General features: G+C 34.7%; 3 protein-coding genes and 1 non-coding gene across 6 annotated transcripts; 1 reads left to right on the top strand and 3 right to left on the bottom strand.

Annotated features, from left to right (window-relative positions):
• Positions 1–211: 211 nt before the first annotated feature.
• mzt2b (mitotic spindle organizing protein 2B) lies at positions 212–6,111 on the bottom strand. Of its 3 annotated transcripts, none has more exons than XM_051093829.1 (5): positions 6,001–6,111; positions 5,454–5,652; positions 3,291–3,442; positions 2,994–3,125; positions 212–932 (listed from the first exon to the last, which is right to left on the bottom strand). In XM_051093829.1, the coding sequence occupies exons 1-5, from the start codon at positions 6,086–6,088 to the stop codon at positions 781–783; spliced, it is 723 nt and encodes a 240-aa protein (XP_050949786.1). In that variant the 5' UTR covers positions 6,089–6,111; the 3' UTR covers positions 212–780. The 3 variants fall into 3 exon arrangements, with proteins under 3 accessions (XP_050949786.1, XP_050949787.1, XP_050949785.1); XM_051093828.1 differs by having other exon boundaries at positions 215–932; positions 2,994–3,128; XM_051093830.1 differs by lacking the exon at positions 2,994–3,125.
• Positions 6,112–7,667: 1,556 nt separating this feature from the next.
• zgc:193801 (uncharacterized protein LOC564476 homolog) lies at positions 7,668–14,012 on the bottom strand. The gene is made up of 8 exons (XM_051093821.1): positions 13,829–14,012; positions 12,072–12,270; positions 11,800–11,990; positions 11,549–11,719; positions 10,408–10,566; positions 8,902–9,036; positions 8,596–8,688; positions 7,668–8,514 (listed from the first exon to the last, which is right to left on the bottom strand). Exons 1-8 carry the CDS (start codon positions 13,841–13,843, stop codon positions 8,086–8,088), a joined length of 1,392 nt encoding a protein of 463 aa, XP_050949778.1. The 5' UTR covers positions 13,844–14,012; the 3' UTR covers positions 7,668–8,085.
• Positions 14,013–14,466: 454 nt separating this feature from the next.
• trnaa-ugc (transfer RNA alanine (anticodon UGC)) lies at positions 14,467–14,538 on the top strand. The gene has a single exon. It is a non-coding gene; the product is annotated as a tRNA-Ala (tRNA).
• Positions 14,539–14,733: 195 nt separating this feature from the next.
• Positions 14,734–19,000, bottom strand: LOC127152925 (lysosomal membrane ascorbate-dependent ferrireductase CYB561A3). The gene is made up of 6 exons (XM_051093831.1): positions 18,916–19,000; positions 18,568–18,742; positions 16,591–16,793; positions 16,280–16,434; positions 15,910–16,075; positions 14,734–14,892 (listed from the first exon to the last, which is right to left on the bottom strand). Exons 2-6 carry the CDS (start codon positions 18,740–18,742, stop codon positions 14,869–14,871), a joined length of 723 nt encoding a protein of 240 aa, XP_050949788.1. The 5' UTR covers positions 18,916–19,000; the 3' UTR covers positions 14,734–14,868.
• Between the last annotated feature and the right edge of the window lie 695 nt (positions 19,001–19,695).

Below are 19,695 nucleotides of genomic sequence, written 5' to 3'. Positions count from 1 at the left end.
TTCAATCTTATTCAACGTGAAATATGAAGTATGCTGATCAAGAGTTCATTCTGGTCAAAATGAATAAAGAGAGCAGTCATATTTTTTCCACACAGTGACTGCATACTTAAATGCTTATGTCTTGGTGCTCATCAAGAAATTAAACCAGAAACATGAATTCAGACTTTTCATCAACAACAAATACACTCTCATATTTTGCTATATAATTGATTTATGCACACAAATGTATATTACACAAACTGTGCTTCATCATGTAAAGAATTAAAGTGCAAAATACAATAATTGCTTTTAAAAAGGAATATCTTTACTCAATACTTAAAAAAAAGGATAAAAGAAATAATGTACAAAAAGAGCACAAATAATAGAAAATAATGTCTATTTAGACATCAAAGTCTTCCAAGACAATTTTGAGTGTCTTTCACAAGAACAGTTTAAAAAAGACGTGGTTCACAGCAGCCTGAATCTGCAAGGTTTTAGAAGTGGATGGTTTAAAGATAGCAAATGATTATCTGTGTTTTTCTCAAATGATTTTGGTGTGAAAGTGTAAACTAAACCGTGGAAAATATGGCGTACTCCAGCTATAGTCTCTCTGGGCGAGATGCAAATTTTATGCAAAGAGGTCTTCGCTAAAACACTGAAAATTTCCCAAAGGAGATCCCTAAAATGACTATTTTTGTTTGCAGTGAAAAAGTTTCTGCAAACTCTACAGGAACCTTCTTTAACAGAACATGAGTTTAATTTGAGCAAGTTTGGTGAGTGTTGGTTAATGCATGAAGAACTTCAGTTGGAGGTGAGCTGGGAAGACGAACTGCTGCTGCCTGAGCTCTTGGCGCTCTTCTGCCCCCTGGTGGCGCTGACCTGTCGTGGCACTCGCTGGCTAGAACCATCTCTTGCTGATTTCTCCCCTTGCCCTGAACTTGTTTTACTGCGTACTGAATCACAAATACACACAGAAGAAATGCACATAAACATAACACATAAAATACATACATATGTGACGGGCTCTATCGTTTTGAGTTGGAAGCTGCAAGCAAACAGCTTGTAATTTGAAAGCTAAGACTTTTATGAGAAGCTTGTACATTTTATTATGACATTCAAATAATGACATGCTACAGCTGAAACATGCGCATGACTTGATCATCTATTCTGCTTAAACTACTACTTATAGAATGCAACAAAGAATTTAGAATCAGTAAGATTTTTAAAGTTTTTAAAGAATTTTTTCTGCTCATCAAGGCTGCATTTATTTGATTAAAAATACAGAAAAAAACAGTAATATTGTGAAATATTATTGCAACCTAAAAAAGCGGTTTTCTATTTTAATATACTTTAAAATTTATTCCTGTGATGCAAATTTTCAGCATCATTACTCCAGTCTTCAGTGTCACATGATCCTTCCAAATTCCAATATGTTGATTTATTATCAACCTGTAATACTTTTTTTTGGGATTCTTTGCTGAATAAAACATTAAAAAGAACAGCATTTATTAAAATGGCAATCTTTTGTAACAAAGTCTGGGGTCTGTAATTTTTTCTTTCTTTCTTTGTTTGAAAGACATTAATTATTTTATTCACCAAGGATGTGTTAAATTCATAAAAAGTGATAGTAAAGACTTATATTGTTAGAAAATATTTCTATTTTGAATAAATGCTGTTCTTTTTAACTTTTTAATCATCAAAGAATACTGAAAAAGGTATCACAGGTTCCAAAAAAAATATTAAGCAACACGGTTTCCAACACTGATAATAAATTAGCATATTACAATGATTTCTGAAGGATCATGTAACACTGAAGACTGAGTAATGGCTAATGAAAATTCACCTTTGCATCACCGAAATAAATTATATTTTAAAGTATATTACAATAGAAAACTGCTTTTTTAAAATTAAATAATAAAAAGTAAATTAAATAATTTCACAATATTAGTTTTTTTGCTGTATTTTTAATTAAATGAACACAGCCTTGATGAACAGAAAAGACTTCTTTAAAAAACAAAAGTATATTAAAATAGAAAGCCACTATTTTAAATTGCAATAATATTTCATAATATTACTTTTTCTGTATTTTTGGTCAAATAAATGGAACTTTGTTTAAAAAAACATTAAAAATTCTACTGATCAGTGTTTTTTTTTTTCCACTGTAATATGCTGATATTTAATTTGTTTGATTAATTAATTTATTTTCTGAAAACAACAAATAAAAAAACAAGAAAACTGGAAAGTTTAGCTTGTTGGTCAGCTATGGAAATGATTATCGCTAAAATATATTATTAGAAAATAATTTTATTTATTTAATGCTTGAAGTTTTGTAATTTAAAATTAAAACAGACACCATTTAAATTATTATATTTTGACCAGTTTGATGTATAAATATAATTACACCTTTAAAGAAATAAAACTTTTATTCAGTGCAAAAAACTGCAAAGTGTGTTTCTGGGTCAAAACGACTCAAAATGATGTAGGTCGTCACATATGAGGGACATTATATTGATTAGGCAACACCAAAATGATTTATAACAAATCAGTTGTATTCAGTGATGAAGTGGCAAACACCATCCGATTATGAAGTTGACAGTCACATGCATGTTTTTCAGTGTTGGTGTCAAGACAATTTTGCAGGATGCTGGTTTACTAGTGCATTACAGTGTCACATTCGACACACGCCATTAGCAACATTCATTTACCATGAGAAGCAGAAGACTCTATAGCTGGATGAGAGTCACAGAGTCCATGAGACACATGAAGAAAGCAGATCTGGGGCATTTCACCCTCATATTCGGAGCATTGAGCCCGCAAATCGCTGGCACAATCGGCGAGGCATGAGAATGAGAACAGATATATGGCACTATGAAGCTGAGGCAGGAATTAGTTATGTCAGCGTGAGAAATGTGCTGCAATAGTTCATGGGAGTGAAGAGAAGACCTTGAACTCGCAAGCATCGGGATTAAAAAAAGGATGAGAGAACCAAGCTAAAAGAGAGAGAGAAGAAAAACCTTGAGAGATAGGAGCGCTCGTGTCACCCGCACTGTAGACCACTATCTTAGCCCCTCCCCTAGGTGGGCGGGACACAGATGCAGAAGGAGGGGCTGTAGTTTTAGCGCTCTTTCCTGAGACCACACTCTCCTCTTCTATAGGAAGTCACACAGAGATTACCAAAAAGAACAGTTGGAGTACAAAAGTACCATCAGAACAGCATAGATGTTGCTTTCACCTGTTTTCCAACTCAAACCATGTAATTCTTTGGCATGCTATGCTTTGTTCTCCATGAGTTTTACAAGTATAGCACTTACCTCTAGGCTCTGAAGGTACAGTGGTGGTGTGGGATGCTGTGGATGCGTCACCGGTGGATGTTTCAGAAACCTTCTGGCCTGCACACATGGCCTTTAGGGTCTGAAAGACTGCTAGAGGAGCAACGTTCATCTTTAACAGGTCCAGTATGATCCTGTAGCAGAGCGAGATGGAACATTTCAAATCATGTAAAATTAACAGATCAAAACTGCTTAGTATGCTACAGTGATTTTACTGCAAATTCTAAATTAGTTTTTACTACATTGCTTTTATGAAAGTGGCAACAGCAGTGGAATTAAATACGACAGTGTTCAAATACAAAAAAGTGTATTAATATTGTAATAAGGAGACATAATATGCAAAAACATATGCTTCATTAGCCTTAGGTAGTTCACTGTTGCAGCTTTTATTAATTTCATTCAATTAAATATAACTTTTATATTTTAGGTTTTCATTTTAGGTAAAGTGAATAAGAATTAGTCTTAAAATTTTATAAATATATAATATATATATATATATATATATATACACACACATATATATATATATATATATATATATAAAAATATGTCTGTATATTTGATGCGGAAAATTAAGAATGTTACCTTGTAAAATAAAATATTGAACATTTTTATTTCTAAAAAAATTTTATATATACAGTTGCGGTCAAAACTTTACATGCATCTTGCAGAATCTGCAAAAGGTAATTATTTTACCAAAATAAGAGAGATCATACAAAAATGGTGAAGGAGTCATATGCAAATATTACAGAAGATTCAAACACTCAAATCAAAGTGATGCTCCAGAGTGAAAAACGATGCATTAAGAGCCAGGGGTGTAAACTTTTAAACAGAATGAAGACGTGTACATTTTTCTTATTTTACCTTTATATCATATGTTTTTCATTTAGCTTCCTTCAGAAGCTACAGAAAAAACCTGCATGTTTCCCAGAAGATAAAATATGTTACCCTAATCTTTAAATTCAAAAAGTTTTTACCGCCCCAGCTTTTAATGCATCATTACTCCTCCTGGAGCATCAATGAGTGTTTGAACCTTCTGTAATAGTTGCATATGACTCCCTCACCATTTTGTATGATCTCTCTTATTTTGGTAAAATAATTAACATAGTTACATTAGTTGTCAGTTGTCCCTCAGTTGTCCTCAGTGTGAAAAGATGGATCTCGAAATCATACAGTCATTGTTGGAAAGAGTTCAAATACACAAACATGCTGAAAAACCAAAGAATTTGTGAGACCTGAAGGATTTTTCTGTTCAAGACAAACAAGGGACTCATGAACAACTATCTGTAAACAAACAAACAAACAGCTGTGGATTATTCAGGTAACAACACAGTATTAAGAATTAAGTGTATGCAAACTTTTGAGCAGGGTCATTTTTATACATTTAATTATTAGTTTCCCTTGTGGACTACATGTAAACGTCTTTTATGTGAAATATCATTACTAAATAAAAAATAACATGCATTTTGTATGATCCTTCTTATTCTGGTAAAATTATTAACATTTTGGTGTATGCACTTTATTTCAGTTAATGTTTATTTTAACAAAGTTTCACACACGCCTCACCAAATCCAAAAGTAAAAGTACTAATGGAAAAACTGAATTATTTCTGCAAACTGGTTGAAAAGACAGATTTGGTTCAAAAAGTCAGAAATCTGTTAGCCTGGCTCATTATGAGCCAGACTGGATTAAAAAAGACAGTTGGAGTCGGTGACTGGAGAACAGCTCTCAAAGTTTACTTGATTCATTTAAAAGATTTGACTTAGAGGAATGATTCCTTCAAAACAAATCCATTGTTAATTAATGTACTGGTCAATATTCAGATTTTGGGTCCAGTCTTCTTTCAGACTAAAAGAAAAACATGGAAAGAAAACATCCAAAATGCACATTTAGGTGTTTATTATTTCACTGCTGATTTGCATTTTAAAGGCTTTGGGACGACCAGGGTGGGTAATTAATAACAGAATTTTAATTTTCGGGTTAACTATCCCTTTAAACATAAAACATATAATACAAAACAATGTACTGTAACTAATCACCTGGAAGAATAGTGATATAGAGTTAATTACTTTACCCTATTCACCTGTAGTGTCTTGTCTTATAGAATGCTATAGCCTGTTTTAAATTTGAATTTGTGGGACTCACTTGAAAACCTCTTGGTCAATGACTATCCCAGCAGCTTGAGTAAGCTCGAACAGCTCGGTCTCCTCCGCATTTAAGACCTTTTTCTTCTTGATGCTGTATTTCTGCACATTCCCGCTGACTGTCACGCTCAGAGACGGGGAATCCGGGGCTGAAGGCATCGCGCCGGGCTGCGCTGACTGTGACATGCGCCACCCAAACACTATAAAACATGAATCCACACAGACAGAAATCACAAAACAAGCACGCATTTCTGTCAGAGCTCACCGATGCTATAAGCTCCACGGAAAACACGGTGTCCTCTCACGAAATGTACTTAATGTCAAATGATACGTAGGGCGTCTTATATTACTAAATGGCCTTTGAATAACAATACATTATTATACATGTTGGACAGAAACAACCAAGCCTGATGCATACAAGTGATTGTACATGTATAACTGCCACATAAATTACACACTGAATTCGATAGTGACACTTTCATGTTCTTCCTGTTTATATTTTACGCAAACATGTTAAATAAAACGGTAAAGTTTAACATAAAACTCACAATAGTGCACTAGTGAATTGCCCGCGTCCTTCCTCCGGGTTTGTTGTATTGCTTGATAACGCAAAGCAGCATTACGTACTGCCACCATCTGGTCTGGAGAAATCGGTGGCGGTTGTCTTCCTCTAGTGGGCGCTTAGAAACCAGATTATCAATATACCAGATTTTAATAACCAGATTTTAATATACTTTAAAATAGAATTTATTCCTGCGATGCAAAGTTGAATTTTCAGCATCATTACTCCAGTCTTCAGTGTCAAATGATCCTTCAGAAATTATTTTAATATTAATATCAATGTTGGAAATAGTTGTGTTGCTTATTTTTATTTATTTATTTATTTATTTATTTATTTAGGGAACCTGTGATACTTTTTTAGGATTCTTTTATAAAACGTTAAAAAGAACAGCATTTAATTCAAATATTTTTTTTTTTTGTAACAATATACACTACAGTTCAAAGTTTGGGGAGAGTGCATTTTTCCTTTCTTTGATGAATACTTTTATTCAGCAAGGATATGTTAAATTGATAAAAAGTGATAGTAAAGACTTTGCTGTCAGAAAAGATTATTTTGAATACTGTTCTTTTTAACTCTCTGTTCATCAAAGAATCCTGAAAAAAGTATCAGAGGTTCCAAAAAAGTATTAAGCAGCACAATTGTTTCCAACGTTGATTAATAAATTAACATATTCAAATGATTTCTGAAGGATCATGTGACACTGAAGTAATGGCTGATGAAAATTCAGCTTTGCACCACAGAAACAAATTATATTTTAAAGCATATTAAAATAGAAAAGTCTTATTTTAAATTGCAAAAATGTTAAATAATATGACCTTTTTCTGTATTTTTGATCAAATACATAAACTTTGAAGAACATACAAGCCTTTTTTGAAGGGGTCATCGCATGCCCATTTTACACAAGTTGATATGATTCTTTAGGGCCTTAAAAAAAAGTCTATAATATACTATGATTAAAAATTCTCAATGGTTGTGTAAAACAACACCCTTTTTACCTTGCCAAAATCAGCTCTTCAAAAATCATCCTGTTCTGGTCGAGGTTGCTTTAAATGTTAATGAGCTCTGCTCACCTCGCCCCTCTCTTCTCTCTGTGGAGTGACAAGCCTGTTTACTTTAGCCACATTTAGCCGCTAAACTTGCTAACTAGCACGTTATTAGAAAAGGCAATCGCAAAGATTCATTAAAATACCCCTTATACTCACTTCTGCTGTAAGTGAAGCTGGATCACGAATGGTTCACGCGAACATAGACGGATATGTAGATCGGGAGGCGCATTCCCTTCACAAACAAATGTAATCCACCGCATCTTCAGCTGCTCAGATGTCAGGAGTAAATGACGACCACTATGTTCATTATTACATCCAGCAACACAACACCTCAATCGCTCAGTTGGAGATATTCTCGTCTAACTTACATCCCTGCTCCAGCATCGAAACAATGGTGGTCGGACTGTTACAGCTGATTTAGGGCGGGTCTGAGGTAAGACTCTCATGTCAATCAACTATCGTGGGAGCGGCCTCTGTCGGTGTGACGCCACACCAACAGGCATCTGAGAATGGCTCGTTTTGAAAAAGGGGATATTATTTTTACCGATTAATTAAAAACCACTGCATGGATTTTTATCATTATAGGGTAGATTTGTACATACACTGCCAACACACATTAACGTTCAAACAACATGTAAAAGTGAACTTTGCATCCGATGACCCTTTTAAAAAACATACCCCATATCAGTTCACCACAAAATGTCTACTTTATGAATTTATGATCAGCAACATGGTTCTGTTTATGCAAGAACATCAGAAATAAAATAAATATCCTTTGTTTTAATCCTACACATTCTTTGAGTGACAAAACCATATGACTACATCATAAAGCACTGATGATACCAGCAGTTAAACATATAAATAGGCATGGAAAACGTTAAAAATATTTTAGCATGGACATTTTTTGTATATTTTTCTACATTATAGAATACAGATCACTCTGTATTTTTTTCACCAGGAACCAGCAAAGGTAACAGCACTTTAAGAAAGAGGAATGGAGACAAGTGTTTTTAACATCGTCATTTTCAGCTGACTCTCTGTACTTTGCTTTGAGTCATCTCTTCTGAGTCATCCGCTGAGCTGCGCTTAGATGACACAAGGGACAATGACACTTCCCGTTTATCCTCCAAAACCTTAGATGTAGTCAAGCTAGTGTTTGGCAAATCTAAGTCCAGGCCGGGGCTGTCCAAACAGGGCATTTTATCGGTTGGTACCAACTCAAGCTCTGTGGATTTTAGTGCCTCGTGTTGCTCAGTTTGTAGTTGTCCATCCATATCCTCCAGTCCTGTTAAAGTGCCACTGATGGCTTCAGTTTGTGGCTCCTCCGAATCGACATTGAGCTCCAGAGCCCCCTTGTGGCCATTGATTGGCATGTTATCTGACAGGATCTCCCTCCTGAGAGAGGCCAGCTGGGCCTGCAGAAGCTCTTTGTGCTGAGCTTCAAGGTTTTCAAGCTAATAATACAAAAGACAAAATGAAAATTCCATACTGGAATAATATAACTTAGTTCAAGTCTATACATTCAGAACACTTACAAGTTTGGCCACCTTCTGCTGGCTGTGATCTGGACATTGATAAGCTTGCAGTTCCTCAAACATCCTTACGTTGGACTGAACCAGGCTTGCAACCTAATAATGAAATACGGGATGCAAAGGAAGACAGAATTAGAGTGAGTGTATGATCTGTGGTTAAGACCCACAGGAAAAAGTTAATAAATATTAACAGTTATTTTCGTTTCCCTGAAAATAACTGCAAACCTTAGAATGTTCGTCAGCCAATCAGATTCAGGCATTCAACAGCTCTGTAGTATAAAGCTAAATATAAACTAACTTCAGGAATACCTGTTCTTTGAGCTGTCTAATCTCAGTTCGTAGTGTCTTCTCCATACTCTCCTTGTCCTGACGTAGTATGTCGATCTGCTGGTGGAGCTCTAGGAGTCGTTTTTGCAGCAGGGTCTGTTCCAAACTTTCTGCCTCCTGAAATAACAACAACAAAAGTTTTATACAGCTGCTACAGGAGATCTGCTAAAACAGAAGACTGAGTAACATACTCAAATAACATACACTACGGTTAAAAATTTTGGGGCTGCTAAGAATCCACATCCAAAATGCAGTTTAAATGCAGCTTCAAATGATCCCAAATGCAGTTGTAAATGATCCCAGCCGAGAAAGAAGGGTCTTATCTAGAGAAACAATCGGTTATTTTCATTAAAAAAATATACAATTTAAATACTTTTTAATCTCAAATGCTTGTCTTGTTTTGCCCTCTCTGAACTCTTTGTATTTCTATCCCATCGCATTTTCTCCCTCAAAAATCATTTCAAAATCATCCTACATCGCTGCAGAAGTACCGACCCAGTCTTTGCAAAGTAAACATGCAAAGAAGATTAAACACCCTTAACAAAAAAGGTAAAACAGCCATATAGGACGATTTTGAAGTTGAGGGAGAACATAAGATGGGAGTTTTTCGACATTCCTTAACGGTCATGAACCAGAAAAACACAAGAGTTCAAGGAGAGTAAGACAAGACGAGCATTTGACATTAAAAAGTATATAAATTGTATTATTTATTTGAAAACAACCAATCGTTTCGTTAGATAAGACCCTTCTTCCTCAGCTGGGATCGTTTACAACCGCATTTGGGATCGTTTGAAGCCGCATTTAAACTGCATTTTGGAAGTTCAAACTCGGAGCACCATAGAAGTCCACTATATGGAGAAAAATGCTGAAATGTTTTTCTCAAAAAACATAATTTCTTTATGACTGAAGAAAGAAAGACATGATCGTCTTGGACGACAAGGAGGTGAGTACATTATTTGTAAATTTTTGTTCTGGAAGTGGACTTCCTTAATACTTTTCTGTGTCTTGAACGTGGTAGTACCGTTGCTGTCTATGGAAGATGAATGATGAAACAAAGGTCTTACAGGTTTGGAACAACATGAGGGTAATTAATGACAGAATTTTCATTTTTGAGTGAACTATCCCTTTGACTCCTGTGATGGCAAAGCTGAATTTTCAGCAGCCAATACTCGAGTCTTCAGTGTCACATGATCCTTCATTCTAAAATGCTGATTTGGTACTCAAAAACATTTTAAAATATTTATTATAAATGTATTTACCAACACTTTTGAGAAATATAATGTAACCTTGCTGAATAAAACTATTAATTTCTTTTAAAAAAGAAATACTGACCCCTGAACTTTTGAACACTAGTGCATGAAATTAATACTAATAGCAGAGCTGCATTAAGTTCCACCTCCTATTGTCTGTGATTTAGACATTTTCACATTAATCATGAAATACCATGAAACAGTGATATGTTCAATGAGTCATGTTAATAATGTTCACCTGTTCGGTGATGATACCAGTAGCTGTGTCATAGATCACACTGTTTCCGTGTCCATCAGGGTCCATAAGTACAAGCGTCTGAGTCCCATCAGATGAGTTCTGGGAAGACCCCACCTCCTCCTCAGCACCCAGTGGAATTCCATTTCTCTCACCATCTTCCTTCAAACATAAAGGAGAGGTCAACAAAAACACTTCAAGTCAAACACCAAAAGGGCTTAGTAGTAGATCATGCTTCTTAATGAATATTCCCAAAATAAAGCTTTCAGGAAGTTCACATCCAGAATAAACATTTCCTGATAATTTACTCACCTCCATCTCATCCAAAATGTTCATGTCTTTCTTTTTTCAGTCTCAAAGAAATAAATGTTTTTGAGGAAAACATTCCATGATTTTTCTCCATATAGTGGACTTCAATGGTGACCAAAGGGTTAAAGATCCAAATTGGAGTTTCAGTGCAGCTTCAAAGGGCTCTACACAATTCCATCCAAGGAATAAGGGTGTTATCTATCAAAACAATCAGCCATTTTCCTAAAAATAAACATTTATATACGTTTTAACCACAAATGCTCATCTTGCACTAGCCCTGCGATACACTTGCACATCTTCACGTTGAAAAAGTCACATGTGGTTAGTTCAATGACTGCGCACTTCGGTTGAAAAAGGTAGGGTAGATCAAAAACTCCATCTCATTTTCTCCCTCAAATTTAAATTCATTGTTTTACCCGCATTTGACTTTCTTTGCGCGTTCGCTTTGTAAACATTGAACTGGTACTTCGTCTGCGTCACATGTGCTTAAATTACATAATGCATGACTTTGAGCTAGTGCAAGACAAGCATTTGTGGTTAAAAAGTACATAAATTAGTATTTTCCTTTGAAAATGGCCAATTGTTTCACTAGATAAGACCCTTATTCCTCGGCTGTAGAGTCTTTAAAGCTGCACTGAAACTGCGATTTGAACTTTCAACCCGTTGGCCACCATTAAAGTCCACTATTATGGAGAAAAATCCTGAAATGTTTTCCTCAAAAACCTTAATTCCTTTGCGAATGAAGAAAAGACTACTAAACATGACATGGAGGTGAGTAAATTATCAGGACTGGACTTATTCCGGAGGTGAACTTCTCCTTTAGGAGTTTATCTACCTTTGGCTCCACAGTCAGTAGAGTTTCAGTCCCAGTTGCCAGGATGGGCTGAGTTAAGATGGATCCAATGCTAGTGCCATCTCCACCCGGTCCAAGACTCACTGCCAGCCCTTCATATGCCTTAGCATGAGCTTCCGAGCTCTCGCCATAATACTGTCTGCAGTTCACATTCTGGGAGAGCACACATACAAACATGACTAAAAAAATGACAAATCCAAAGTGAAAAAACAGATTTAACCCAGTGCTTTTACCTGTGTGACCTGGATCTGGAATGTGGTGTGGGGATTTCGGAAGTGTGTTTTATAGTGTTTAATGGCCTCGTCCCTTCTGTTGAAACCATTTCTACAGCGGTAACAGTGCCAGTGTGCACCTTTAAACCTTTTTTCTCCTTTGATAGTGCCTACGATCTCACAATGGATACAGCAGCGCAGCACCTTCAAGCCTGTCCATAAAAAAATGACAGAGAGACTGACTCCAAAAGGGCATGAATCACATGTAAGTCTATAGTCTTACTGTGCCTCACCTGCAAAGTCAATGCCTTTGTCCACATGTTTAATGCGAAAGTGAGCTCGCAGGATGACTGGATCTTGGTAAGCCTCGGCCACAGAACAGAGCGGGCAGTGCATGTGCACTCCTTTCTCTTGCCCCAAACACTTCTCATCCTGACACAGCACAGGTGTGTACGTGTGTTCCGTTCCTCTGACACGAACCGAGGGATGGGCCTAGAAAAAAAAACAAATGCAGACAGCTAATGAATGCAACTGTAATAGAGAGATTATATGGCATAAGCAGCCATTTGAAATTAAAATGTGAATTGCTTGGGTGTTAACAACTGTTTAAGGCTGGTGGCTTGCCAAGCTCTGCTGTGAACAAAACTTGGTTCTCACGAGACTTGCATATTCTCACTGGAGCAGGGCATTTAACTCTAATTGTATTCATCTGAAAGAAGAAAGTCATATACACCTAGGATGGCTTGGAGGTGAGTAAATCATGGGGTAATTTTTATTTTTGGGTGAAATTCTCATACTTAATTAATACTTTTATTCACCAAGGATGTATTAAGTTAATAATTAAAAGTTTATTAAAAGTTCATAATAAATAATTTACATTGTTATAAAATATTTATATTTTGAATAAACACTGTACTTTTTAAACTTGTTATTCATGAAAGAATCCTGAAAAAAAAAAAAAAATCACAGGTTCCAAAAAATATTTGGCAGCACAACTATTGATATTATCCAACATTGATCACTCTAATAATAAATCCGCATATTAGAATGATTTCTGAAGGATCATGTGACACTTAAGACTGGAGTAACAGCTGATAAAAATTCAGCTTTTCATCACAGGAATAAATTCTATTTTAAAGTATGTTAAAATAAAAAAAACATTATTTTATATTGTAAAAACATTTTTCAATATTACTGTTTTTTTTTTTCTATATTTTTAATCAAATAAATGCAGCCTTGATGAGCATAAGAGACTTCTTTAAAGACTATTACAAGTCTTACTGATCCCAAACTTTTGAACGGTAGTGTATATATATACATACATATATACATGCATATATATACATACATACATATATATATATATATATATATATACACACACACACATATACACATATTTATATCCTAGAAAGCACTGATGTAAACTGCAGATGCAGGATCCCAAGGCAGCATAAGATGTTACCCACATCTGTTACCCCCTCTATTTCACACCAAAACTTTATAAATAGCCCTGATTATGTAGTTTATTTAGTTTGAATCCACATGCAAAATGTGTTCACACATTTTAATTTGACTTGCAGACGTTTCACACCTTGACCTTGTGCTTTAAGGTGCATTTCTTCGATCTTTAAGAGCCCCTTGTGGTAAACAAAAGCATTGCCGCTCAAAACCAATGAAACTTGGCCCATGGCGTCAAGTTTAACATTATGAAAAATTACTACCACCATTATCTTAAGCTTTCGTTTGCAAAATTATTCATGTACATAGTGAAGATGAATTACATATGGTTAAATAGGCCTAAATCATCACTAACAACTGTATTTACATACATTTCACAAGGCCTGCAACTAGCTCAATAAAATAACAGGTCGTTATAAACTCTCATTAATAATATCACGTTGATTATGCAAATCTCGACCTCTGCACTGAATCACATTGGAATCACAAAGTTAAAAGCTGCAAGCAGCTTTTGCACACTTAATCAAGCTAACAACTTTAGCAAGCTAACACAAAACTCACAGCATTTTACGTTGAACCTTTCACTCACCACAAAAGCAGACATGCTTTTGATATGATATAGAAATCCGTTTTAAATTGCGCTGTCCGCCCGGCGTTTGTCGTAATATTTAGCCTATGAAACATCCCATTTCAGAGCGCTTGTGTGTGGTTCGTCATCTGTGTGTACACACATTCACCTGCGAGCTTCCAGCCACATAACACCGATGAACGCAACGACGGTCTGTCAGTATTAGAGTTCAACGTAAACGAATTTCATTAGCCGCCAGTACTTTTGGTGGGATTTTAAACCAATCAGCAGCGTAATCGATGAGTAAGGGATGTCGATGCCACCACAACAACAGCAGCACGTACACTCGTATCAAATGGAAAAATCCAACATATTAAACATCCACAAATCTTTCAAGCAGACTTAAGATTAAGACACGTTAATGGTTTTATTTAAATCACTAATAGTGCTTCTGTACTATGTATAAAAATTTATTTTTTTACGAATTATTAGAATATAGTTACGGATGGGTAACGTTAGTTTAAAAAAGCAGCTATAAGATGAAATGTTCTGCTTAAGTGATTATATTACATTTTGTTACTTCCTAAAGAATGCAATTTTACTTCATAAATACTCTTCTACAAAGCTCTTATAGTCAACTACAGTCATTGAGTTTATAAGGGGATGTAGCTCAGTGGTAGAGCGCATGCTTTGCATGTATGAGGCCCCGGGTTCAATCCCCGGCATCTCCACTTTTCTTAACAACTACATAGTCCAGTTATATTCAACATCTTAACAACAAAAAATCTAACACCCACAGATGAGCCAAAAAGTAACAGAGAACGCACTACATAGTAAATAGAAGATAATTTATTGATTCTTTCTTTGCAATTTTCTTAATAACCACAAGAGGTCTGTCTATCACATTGATAAGGATCTTTTAAATGTCAATCAATTGAGAATTCATTTTTTTTGATGTGTAAATGAAGCAAGCATAAAACCAGTCAGCTAACACAGAAAAATCAAGAAGTGATATGTATAATTGTGACACACAGTACGTTTCTTCTTGTTCACTCCATTCATCATCTGGCATCTGGCAGCAAAGGCTACAAATCAAGTAAAAAAAAAAAAATTCAGCCATTGCCTTTTCAGAAGTTCAACACTTAATGTTAGTTATTATTCAGTGTTACAAATGCAAACTTTTACTAAATTACAAATAAAATGTAGACAAATATAAACTACCATGCAAATGTTTTTAAAGTAGTGTATGCTCACCAAAGCTGCATTTATTAGATAAAAAATACAGAAAAAAGTTGTACTATTTAAAATAACTGCTTTCTATTTAAATATATTTTAAAATATAATTATTCCTGTGATTTTAAAGCTGAATCTTAGCATTATTACTCCAGTCACATGATCCTTTAGAAATCATTCTAATATTTTGATTTATTATTACTATGGTAAAAACAGCTGAGATGATTTTTTTCAGGTTTCTTTGATGAATAGAAAGTTCAGAAAAACAACATTTATCTGAAATAATCTTTTGTAACATTATTGTCTTTATAATTACTTTTGATCAATTTAAAGCATACTTGCTAAATTAAAGTATTAATTTCTATAATTCATTACAAAAGCTTTTAATTTCAGATAAATGCTGATCTTTGGATCTTTCTATTCATCAGAGAATCCTGAAAAAAGGTACTCAACTGTTTTAAATATTGATAATAATAATATAATAACAATAATAATAATAAATGTTTCTTGAACAGGAAATCAGCATATTACAATAATTTCTGAGGGATCATGTGACACTGAAGACTGGAGGTGAATGATACTGAAAATTTAGCTTTGATCACAGGAAAAAAAAATCGAATTATAAAAATTAAATCAAATTATTTTAAACAGTAAAAATATTTCACAATATTACTGCTTTTGCTGTATTTTGGATCAAATAAATGCAGGCTTGGTGAGCAGAAGAAAAAAATCTTACTGTTCAAAAACTTTTGACTGGCAGTGTATATCTTCGCTAAATAGAAGTATTAAAAAGTATTAAAAACTTTTAAACAGTAGTGTTTATTGTTATAATTAATTCTTCACCCTAAAGTGGATTTCATCATACTTACTCTGTCAGTTTCATTCTCAAACTCTGGATTCTTCCATTTCTGATTAGACAGAAGTTTCAGCACTAACAATCCAAAAATAACAACTACAATGCCTAATGAATTTGCAAACAGAGCTTCAGCAGGCAGCGCCGTATATGGTTCGGTATCGCTTCCATTTCTCCCATTTCTGCTGAGACACAATTGGTTGGAGACACTGAAATGGCTACAAACAGCTCAGCCATTATAAAAACAGATCATTAGAGGGTGGTTTCACCACAGTAAGAGCCTCCTACACAGCTAATTCAAAGAAAAAAGTATTATGTATCTGAATAAGACAAATCACAGCCATATCTTGCAGCTACAGTGTTGTGATAATAGGATTGTCACTCACAATGTCAGCAGCAGCTTCTCATTGATCCCAGACAGGCTGGTGACAAGACTCAGGATGAAGATGGCAATGCCCATCCAGATGTGGAGAGGCTTCAGACGGGCTCTAAAAGCCAATGGGGTCCAGGGTAACAAGAAAGCACAAATACCTACAAACCACTATTCAATCAGAGGAGAAAACCCACAGGAGGAGATGTCAAGCATCATTTCATTGAAATTTGATAGAGTAGAGCATACTCATGGAGCTTTACCAAGCATGAAGCAATGATAATACTGTGACATGTCAGTTATCATGCGAGTCTATGTATACTGCACCTGCAAAGTGAACAGGGCCACTGTGGAGATCCCAGTCCAGCTGTGTAATGAATACAGATGAGGGATGTTGTTGGCAGTGTGAAAATCAAAGGCAGCACGCACGCCTAGCACAGACAACACCACGGCCACGAACAACAGCCCAGCATGGGTTAACTTACACCACCACTTGCTCCAGGTGAGAGGAACACGGTACAGTAATATGGCTGAGAGAGAGAAACAGACACATAGAGAGAAAAAGAAAAAAACAATGAGTGTTTTTGGACATGGATATATGTTTTTTGGTTTTTTTTACACACATGTATCAGGGTAATATGCCTGGAATTACTTTTTTTTTCAGGTCAGTCATTTTTTTAAAAGAGCAAAGGCACAAAATTGGTTTATAATGTTTTAAAAATATATTTAAAATAAATGCTGTTATTTCAATCTTTCTATTCATATATATATATATATATATATATGTGTGTGTGTGTGTGTGTGTGTGTGTATATATATATATATATATTTTTTTTTTTTTTGTTAGTTTACAATTTCCACTAACATATTAAGCAGTACAACTGTTTTCAACATTTATCATAACAAATATCCTGATCACCATAATAATGTGACACTGAAAACTGGAGTAATGATCCAGTTTGCCATCACAGGATTCACCTACACTATGTCAAAAGTTCTTCAATAGTAAGATTTTTAATGTTTTTTTTTTTTAAAGAAGTCTCTTCTGCTCACCAAGCCTGCATTTATTTGATCCAAAGTACAGCAAAAACAGTAATATTTTTTTTAAATATTTTTATTATTTTTAAATAGTTTTCTATTTGAATATATTTTAAAATTTATTCCTTTGATTTCAAAGCAGAATTTTTAGCATCATTACTTTAGTCTTCAGTGTCACATGATCCTTCAGAAATTATTCTAATATGCTGATTTGTTGTTCAAGAAACATTTATTATTATTATTATTATTATTATTATCAATATTTAACAGTTGAGTACATTTTTTCAGGATTCTCTGATGAATAGAAAGATCCAAAGATCAGCATTTATCTGAAATTGAAAGCTTTTGTAATGAACTATAGAAATGAATACTTTAATTTAGCAAGATGCTTTAAATTGATCAAAAGTAATTATAAAGACAATAATGTTACAAAAGATTATTTCAGATAAATGTTGTTTTCTGAACTTTCTATTCATCAAAGAAAACATTAAAAGAAGAGCTGAAGAGACTTCTTTAAAAACATTAAAAAACTTTTGACTGGTAGTGTATATTTTAAAATATATTCAAAAGGAAAAGTGTTATTTCACACTGTAGTACTTGACAGTATTACTTATTTTTTTATAATTGTTGACCTTTTTCCCACATCGTTCTTTACCTTTGAGCTCCAAAACATCATTTCACTGCTAGAACTAAAAATAAAATGTTTCTCGAGTACTGTATCTCATCTCTACATATATACTTCACAAACAACTTTCACTCAATACTCATATTGCAAATTAACTACGGCATACGCAGCTTGAAAGACTGTCCATTAGAGACGAGCACAGCTGTTTGTGTTTAATTAAATCCTTGTTATAGCATTACGCATCTAACAGTTTGTCATTAAATTTGGTGGAAAATATTACTTACACGCTTCAGATACATTAGGGCACTTGTTAAGCACTGACTTCAGCAGACATGTGACAGATCACATCAGGTTTGACATAAAAAAGAATGTCACAGAAGTTTGGGACATCATGTGCTGTAAGTTTTAAGTTAATTATGACAGAATTATTCTTTTTGGGTTAGCTATTTCTTAGTTTGCTCTCCATCACTGCCATCTTGGAAAAAATAAAATGTGATATTAAACAGAAATTATTTGTGATTTTTTTCCTAAAGGACTATTTGTGATGGAGCAAGACCGTAAACATAAGAAAGAAAGAGAAGAGGGAGCAACAGAAAAAGTGTTTATACATGCGAGACAAAAAGAGAAGTGTTTCCTCTCACCATTTCCATACAGCACCACGAGACTTGTCACCATAAGGACCGGGTGCCAGTTAAACTGTTGAAATGATCCATCCCAGGCAAATCCTCCTCTCCAGATTCCACTCCACAGACACACGGAAATCACACACAAAACCCCAAGCCACACGCTCAACACATATGACACAAGGAAACGCATCTAAAACAGAGACAAAAAAATGAGATTTCACAGCAAAACATTTTTAATATTTAAATCGTTTTTTATATTTAAGGTTCTTCAGTCACTATACACAGTGATGTCTAATAAAGCTGTGTAATGATAAAAAGATTATAAAAGCTCATATGTCAGTTCTTTAACTACAAAATTCTTACCTTTCTTTTTATGTTCAAGTCATTCAACGCACATAATATCTCCCGTTTCTCTCTGTGACTTTCTTTTATGTGTCCAACCCCAGACTTCTGAGAGGTGTTATGCAAGTCACGGTCATGCTGTTACCTCATTCCCCTTGAAAGACGTTTTGTTGTGCTCGTCTCAAGTGTCTACATAGTTATATTATACATGTAAAAAAATTCAATAAACTGTTTTTTTACAGGCTTATCCAACTTCTAGAATTTTGGATTGTACAGTTGAGGTCAAAAGTTTACATACACCTTGCAGAATCTGCAAAATCATACAAAATGCATGTTATTTTGTCTTTATAATACTGTGTTGTTACCTGAATGATCTACATCTGTTTTTTGTTTAGTGATAGTTGTTCATGAGTCCCTTGTTTGTCCTGAACAGTTAAACTGCCTGCTGTTTTCCAAAAAATCCTTCAGGTCCCACAAATTCTTTGGTTGTACAGCATCTTTTGTATATTTAAACCCTTTTCAGGAGTGACTGTATGATTTTGAGATCCATCTTTTCACACTGAGGACAACTGAGGGACTAATATGCAACTATTACATAAGGCTCAAACGCTCACTGATGCTTCAGAAAGAAACACAATGCATTAAGAGCCGGGGGTGAAAACTTTTGGAATTTGAAGTTCTGTGGTAAATGTCACTTAATTTGTCTTCTGGGAAACATGTAAGTATGTTCTGTAGATTCTGATGGGCAGTACTAGATGAAAGAAATATGATATTTAGGCAAAATAAGAAAAATGTACACAT

The sequence above is a fragment of the Labeo rohita genome, chromosome 21, assembly GCF_022985175.1.
Source record: "Labeo rohita strain BAU-BD-2019 chromosome 21, IGBB_LRoh.1.0, whole genome shotgun sequence".
Classification (NCBI taxonomy): domain Eukaryota; kingdom Metazoa; phylum Chordata; class Actinopteri; order Cypriniformes; family Cyprinidae; genus Labeo; species Labeo rohita.
The sequence above is the reverse complement of the archived record's forward strand: the minus strand, read 5'-3'. Positions and strand labels throughout refer to the sequence as shown.